This window comes from Danio rerio, chromosome 19 (assembly GCF_052040795.2).
Source record: "Danio rerio strain M-AB ecotype USA chromosome 19, GRCz13ab, whole genome shotgun sequence".
NCBI classification, from domain to species: domain Eukaryota; kingdom Metazoa; phylum Chordata; class Actinopteri; order Cypriniformes; family Danionidae; genus Danio; species Danio rerio.
Window position 1 is genome coordinate 14,413,421 of NC_141039.2, and position 8,166 is coordinate 14,421,586.

General features: G+C 36.2%; 1 protein-coding gene across 2 annotated transcripts in view; it reads right to left on the reverse strand.

The window, feature by feature from the left end:
- zfpm2b (zinc finger protein, FOG family member 2b) overlaps positions 1-7,896 on the reverse strand; it is a 93,684-nt gene extending 85,788 nt beyond the window's left edge. The window contains exon 1 of one of the 2 annotated variants that reach the window (XM_087294831.1): positions 7,597-7,814. In XM_087294831.1, coding sequence (XP_087150957.1) covers positions 7,597-7,636 — 40 coding nt within the window. In that variant the 5' untranslated portion in view covers positions 7,637-7,814. 2 annotated transcript variants of the gene reach the window in all.
- Between the last annotated feature and the right edge of the window lie 270 nt (positions 7,897-8,166).

An 8,166-nucleotide genomic window follows, 5' to 3' on the forward strand; every position in this document is an offset into this window, starting at 1 on the left:
ATGCACTACAGAATGTTACTTTTTCACACACACACACACACACACACACACACACACACACACACACACACACACACACACACACACACACACACACACACACACAATTTAGATGTAAATGCATCAATTGTTTTACAGCGTACTCACTACTCACTACTCTTGAGTACTTTTAAAAAAGCTACTTTTTTTTACTCATACTTTGAGTAATATTTATAACATACTTTTACTTTACTTGCACTACATTTTTGGGCAAATATTGGTACTTTTACTTGAGTGGGATTTTTCAGTACTCTTTCCACCACTGATTACAATGCAACTGAAAATTTGTTTTTTTTTAAATACTCAGCTAAGGTCAGGCGTAGCACTTTTAGAACAACAATAAAAAGAATTGCAGTAACAATGAATATGGTTTACTCTCTGTTATCTTTCAGATTTTATTGTTCAGATGCAATCTTAATCAGCATTTTTGCCTTCTTTTACCAATACTGTACTTGAGTGTTACCACAGAAAGCAGCATCTCAAGCTGGCCACCAAGTGAAATGACTTGCCCTAAAGAGACATTGGTGTAAGTCAAAGGACAAGTTCTTTAACTAATCTTCAGCACAAACACCCTAATTGAGCCGTCTTTTTGTTCCCATTCAAAAGCAACCCGCAGTTTGTGCATCTGACAACAGTTATTGATTTAACATCATTGAACTGGAAAGGCTCAATGAAGGTGATGAGTATAAAAGTGGCGTGTTCCCTCCGAGCCGCTGGACCTCACTGATAGGACATCTAGCACAGCAGGGGCATCAATGATTAAGGCTCGTCAAATAAACATCTCGCTTATCTTGTTTTTGGCATTGATTCTGTCGGCCTCTTTTAGAGCTACTGGTCCCAGAGGCTGCCTTGAAGATGCAGTTTAAGGACAATCTTTTATACATGTGAATAAAGGCTTTTTTTGTTTTTAATGTTATAATTAATATTGATTAAACAACGTAGTTGACTATATGGAAGTTTCAATAGCTGATACTCATATTTAGTAGTAATAAAAAGTGTATATATATATATATATATATATATATATATATATATATATATATATATATATATATATATATATATATATATATATATAAGGTCATAGACAAAAAATAAATAAAAGTTTTTTAAGTTTAAAACACAAGTTTAGTACAGCTTTGAGGTTATTTCTTATATTTATATATTATTGATTTCTGTTTTGATAATAAAAACTTTTCAACATGACAAAAATCAGTTTAAAGCAGCCAATAAAAACAGTATGCAGTCACTATGCATATGTGTTTCACTATAAACCTTAAGCATTACATTATGATGACCCAAAGCCTACAGCGATGATTGCACCTGGCAACCAAATGATTTTACTGGTTCAGTTTACGACATATACAATTAAAGTCAGAATTTTTAGCCCCCCTTTGTTTTTGTTTTTTTGTTTTTTTTTTCTAATATTTCCTAAATGATGTTTAACAGAGCAAGGACACTTTCACAGTGTGTCTGATAACCAGGAGAAAGACTTAGTTGTTTTATTTCGGCTAGAATAAAAGTAGTTTACATTTTTTTGAAGCCATTTTAAGGTCAAAATTATTAGCCCCTTTAAGCTATTTTTGTTTTTGATTGTCTACAGATCAAACCATCGTTATATATTAACTTGCTTCACTACCCTAACCTGTCTAGTTAACCTAATTACCCTAGTTAAGCCTTTAAATGTCACCTTAAGCTGTATAGAAGTCTTGAAAAATATCTAGTAAAATATTATTTACTGTCATCATGGCAAAGATAAAATAAATCAGTCATTAAAAATTAGTTATTAAACTATTATGTTTAGAAATGTGTTGAAAAAATCTTCTCTCTGTGAAACAAAAATTGGAGAAAAAAGTAAACAGGGGGCTAATAATTCAGGAGGGCTAATAATTGCAACTTCAACTGTATGTACCACCCACACCAGTCAATGCAGTGTTTGGTATCTAAATGGGGAAAGCTGCCAAAAAGCACCTCAAAACATCAATCTCAGAAAAGGCACACATTCTAGAATATTGGATTATTGTACACAGCAACTGTAGGGCCACAGTGCAACATATCACAAGCAGGTACAACAGTGGTGACCAGGGCAATGTGTCACAGCTCACAGTTCATCACAGACTTCTGCATAAAAGCCTGTGTAGCCAACGACCCAGCTGAGTCCTCATTGCAATTGTACACCACTGCCAACAATGCATGAAATCAAGATTGGACCATTGATGATTGGAGGAAAGTGGCCTGGTGTGACAAATCAAGATTCCAGTGCATCGCGTGAAATGGTTAGTGTAGATATGGCCATTACCAACAGAGGCTATGCCATCTGGATACACTATTGGTGGCATAAGCCTATGGCAGTTTTATGTTGAAGGCAATGGTAACACAATGCTATTTGTTTCAAATAGCATTCTTTTAGGTTTCAGATAAATACATATTAGAAAAATATACTAGCAGTACTGCATACTAGAGTACTAGCAAAATATAACATTTATAGTTTGGTTATATCTATGGAGATGGCAATAATTATTCTTTTTAAAAGCAATCGGACAACGTGTTGTATTTGCAACACATACATACTTTTTAGGCTACTAGAATGTTTACTCCATTCTTCTCCCAGTTAAACTAGCAACTTTAATGCATTTTGGGTGAAATTGATAAATAGCTTATTTTAAATCCAGCAACTCTGATCTCTCCACTGCAGCACAAATATCTTCTGTCAGATTACCTAATAGACAAAGGTCACTATTAAGTCATTTAAAGACAAACTGACACGTTCTTACAAAAATTTTAGGACTTAGAATATCAGATATTTCATAATATAATTAGGAAGTTTGTCAATAAGAAAATGGGGAAAAAAATAAATGAATAAAAAATATATGTAAGCATAAATCATTGGCCTGTGGTGTGCTAATGATTTGGCCCACAAATTCACCTAACCGGGGTGTCCAAAGTAAGTCCTGGAGGATGGGTGTCTTGCAGCGTTTAGCTCTAACTTGCCTCAACACACCTGCCAGGAAGTTTCTAGTCAACATAGTAAGAGCTTGATTAGCTGGTTCAGATTCATTTGATTAGGGTTGGAGCTAAACTTTCCAGGACACCAGCCCTCCAGGACCGAGTTTGGACACCCCTGACCTAACATAAACCCAATTGAATATGTGTGGTTCGACTTGGGAAAGTAGGCTTATGTTGCACCACCACCACTCAACAATGTATGTGAACGGGACCTGATGTTTTTGTGGCTGCTGTTTTGTGGGCCAAAGTAGATTCAGCTGGTTATTAGGTAAGTAGCCATGATGTTATGTCTGATTGGTGACATATCCATGACGTAAATGAAACTGGAATTCCTCGAGACTCATTTCAGCAGTTCATATCAAACCTTTTTTAACGATTATTATTATTTTATTTGTCATGCACTTTGACATTCAAAACGTTGCAGACCTTTTACCAAAGAGCTATATCAGTCATACGAAACCACTGGGTTGTGCCCCATTATTGGGCTGTAAAAGAGTTGCTAAAAGGCCTCAAGAATGCAAAATTACTCCACACGACATCCCACTTTATTATGAGTTCCCCTTTAAAATCCAAAATCCATATCTGTGCACATTGCAGACCGGACACCAGTATCTCTATTAAGATTAAGCCAATACATCAAGACTGGGAAACAAACATCGCTCTCTCTTTCTACTATGGTAAGTAATATTTTGTTTTAGTTTGTTATTGGACTTTGATATAGATGTCTTTCACATCTTAAACCTCACCCCTCTCACCCCACAAAAGGATCAATACAAACACCAGTCCATGCTTAAAAAAACAGTTTATATTTTAAATGCGCAGAATTGGGGAACTTTGGATTAAAAAGCCTAAAGATAAATTATTTAGAACAAATTCTTCAATATTCCAGACATTAATCAGAAAACTGTGGGATTGCTCTGTGTAACTAACAAAGACCAACGGCAGCTACATTCCTAAACATTCGGGACGTCTCACCGCATTAAGACAGGTGTGAGGCTCTCCTGTCCTCTCCATCTCCCCTCCTCCTGCCAGCAGCCTAGTGAGCCACAGCACTTCATAGCTCATTAGTGCCGAACAGATGCTGAGGAGAAAGTTGGCATGCAATAAGCCCTCTCTTCATATTGCACTGATCTGTGAGAGATAGCTCACGACTGAGGGATGCCTCACGCTGACAGTTGGCAGACGAAGTTAATCAAAACGGATTAAAAAAAGAATAAAGGAGAGGCAACAAATCTGACATCCTTGATAGGATATAATAATGAAATAAATTATCATCTTCTGACAGCACAAAGTTAGTGCAGACAACCAAGAGTGACAGCCACCAAATAAATAATTGAAGTATGAACAATAAGACAAAAAGAAGAAATACTTTGACAGTTCACTGCTGTGAGAGCTGAAAAAACTTCAGCAGGTACACACTAGATTGAAGGTTAGTATAGCGTTCAGGTGTTGGAAGCATCTAAGTGAGCCAAAATGATACACTTATGTTAGATTAAAAAAACTTGTCAATACCAAAACATCAGCATATATTTGTTTGTTTGTATTATATATAAATTAAAATTACACATTTTTTTCATTAAACAATAAAAAGTAAATAAATGTTGGTAAAAATAAATAAAAAAATACCTGAAATACTAAAGGTAAGAGCTGAAAATGCAGTAATTTTAACGGATATATGAAGTCAGGTCCAAAAAATGTATTCAAACTATAAATTCAAACTAATAAAAAAACTAAATTTACAACTTAAAGTGAAAACAAAAAATGTGTATGTGTGAGACTGTGAGTGTGTATGTGTATATATATATATATATATATATATATATATATATATATATATATATATATATATATATATATTAATTCATTTATTTTCTTGTCGACCTAGTCCCTTTATTAATCCGGGGTCGCCACAGCGGAATGAGCAGCAGATGCCCTTCCAGCCGCAACCCATCTCTGGGAGACAACCACACACACATTCACACACACACTCATACACTATGGACAATTTAGCCTACCCAATTCACATGTACCGCATGTCTTTGGACTGTGGGGGAAACCGGAGCACCCGGAGGAAACCCATGCAAACTCCACACAGAAACGCCAACTGAGCCGAGGTTCGGACCAGCGACCCACCTTTTTGCTGTGAGGCGACAGCACTACCTACTGCGCCACTGACTCGCCCTATCTATATATATATCTATATATATATATATATATATATATATATATATATATATATATATATATATATATAATTCTAAACATTGTCAATATTGTTTTTGTATTGTTTTCGCATCTGTCTTACAAAATATTGGAATGCTGTTGTTTTTTTCCTGAAAAACATTACCACTTTAAGTGCGTCTAAAGTATCCAAACAGCTCTTGGGCCATTGAATTATCTGGTAGGGTTTAATTTGCAACGTATGATTGCCAGATTTTACATTTTTAAATGGGAGATAAAAGAGAATTTAGTCATAAAATACAGAACACAAAATCAAGTAAACAGAAGGAGAAAGAGGTTTTTGTTTGTGAATTGTGGGGACATTCCATAAGCATAATAGTTTTTTTTTTTTTACTGTTCAAACCGTATTACTGTACTATCACCCTATATTAACCTTACACCTAACTCTACACTGCAACTTTCTCAAAAAAATTTATAAATAAAAAATTCTGTATGATTTTGAAACCTTTGAAAAAAATGAGGACATGGGATAATGTCCTCATAAGCAACCCTCTCCTTACCTGTGTCATGCATGTCAAATCTGTGTGCATATGTCACAAAAAAGCAGATAAGTCATTCATAAAAAAAGACCTCAGTACAGCAACACCGTACCTGCTGCGGCCAATCATTTGCTGTTAACTGTTCGCAGACAATCCGAAAGCCCTCAACATAGCAAAATATGCTGAAAATACAATTGTCATTTATTTGGCGAACCAGCCTTGCTCTGACCAACATTTTGGACAAATTTACAGGGCATTTGGCCGTGGAGGTGATAAGAGGTTGAGATGAACAGCTGGTACAGCAGCCTGTGCTGGAGATGTGGATCTGATAGCACTGACGTCTACTCTCCCACCAAGACACCTTGGCCATCCAATCTGCCCTTCCCATCGAACTCTGATTACAATAACCCCCTAAACACCAACTGAGGGGTGGAAGAAAAAAAAAGAAAAGAGAAAAAAAAAACACAACCCAAAATGCCCTTTTTATCTCTTTATAAGAAAAAGACAGATCATTCAATAGGGCTAAAATAGTGGGAGAAGGATAAAAATACATAATTTATCAAGCATATTATCGGAATATCCAGGCGGGCTAATAAAGAGAGTGCGGACTGACTATTCCTTGTCTTATCAAGCGAAGTGGAGGATGGGTGGAGGGATTATCAGGCAGGAACAGACTGCTGGCCTGGAATTCTAATGGTAATAATGGGGTCTCTGATGGTATATCTTCCCCAGCTTATCTAGCCCATTATCTGCCCTTATCGCCACAGTCATCGGGGCAAATTAATGGAGCTCTTTCAGTGCTCTGGCTTTATCTGCCTCACAGAGGGCACACCAGAGAATGGAATAGGCAAAATATGAAAATCCAGGGTGAATCGCTGGGGTTCAGATAACAGGGGCAAAGTGTGTTCAATTGGGAACAAAATGTAACAATAAATATATAAATAAAAATACAGAAGAGCATCTCTGCTCATAACAACCTCTTTGTCCTTTGCTATGAGCAGGTGTCTGGTAAAGCTGTGCTCTTTACAGGTGCTGCTCGCTCTCTAGCTTTACAGTCATTTCAAGAACTCTCTGTTGTGCGCTAGTGTTTCAAATCACTCCAGAAATATGTGGGACACGTCTGCAGATTGAGATATCACAACAACTGCCTTCTGTATAATGCAGACCTTGAAAAGCAGAATACAGACACGATGAGAGCTGATACGCCCGGACTGCTAAGTAAACAGTTTCATCACCACAAAAACTTCAGAGCTCAATGCCAAGACAGATGAATAATAACTGATCTTGTGTTATAATAAAGTGTCAGCAAAAGCTCTTCTCTATGCAGTTCAAAAATGCACAAACAGATGTTTGTAAAATTAAATATTAAGTGTAGTGATGCTGTATTTTTAACATTTGTAACTTGCAAGTTACATGTATAAAATGTTATTTTTCATTCATTTATTAATTTCTGAAACATGAGGGAGGAAATGAAGTTCAGGGATCAAAATATGTTTTTCTTTAAAAAATGCACTTGCTTAAATTTAGTTTATTAAAAGTTTTTTTTTTGTACAAAGTATTTCACTTATTTACACCTCGTGCAGCCCTTAATAAAAATGTAAACTTTGTAACTTTCTTAAAATGTTTCACTTTTATTCAAGTACAAAAAAATAACGATTATTGTGAAATCCTCAAAGCTTCAAAGATTTTCTGATCCATGTCTGAATCATCAATTAATGCAAATGTTTTAAAACGAACCGTGTTAACTTACTCTGGACTAAAACTACCACAAACAACCTGTCCGGTCATCTGTCTTGAGAAAGAAATAAAAAAATCGCCATGGCAAACTCACGTTTGAACTGCTTTGGGTTGCTCTGTTTCCTCCGGGACATTCCTGCTCCGCGCGCTGGACTCGAGATTAAAAAACGATACCGCGATTCATCCAAACACAGATAAACGCTCTGTCTGTAAGACTCGGATGTGTTTCGGTGTCTGTCTGATTCCAGTCAGGGTTTATTGGTGTCGTCGTGGAGAGGGTTAAGTTGTGCTGTGATCCGAGCGCACACTGACAGCGCAGATGAGCGCGTGTTGTGCTTTTGTTGCAGGAGGTTTGAGCGCAGCGGTGCACCGTAGAGCTGCAGCAGCACAACTCACACACTCACTCACTGCACCCTGGGCTTTTAACACATTTTTTTTGTCTTTCCTCTCGGGATACATCAGGTCAAACTACTGGGGAAAATATATGTCATTTTATTAAGAATTATGAGTTTTGTTTGCTTAAATACACTCAGAAGCTTGTTTAATCATTTCTATTGTTAATCAATCTGACAAAATATAAAATTAAAAGAAATAAACATGTTTTCTATTTATTTAGGCTTTCAAAATTGCATCATGAAACTTTGATCTCTTTTCTGTCAACTTT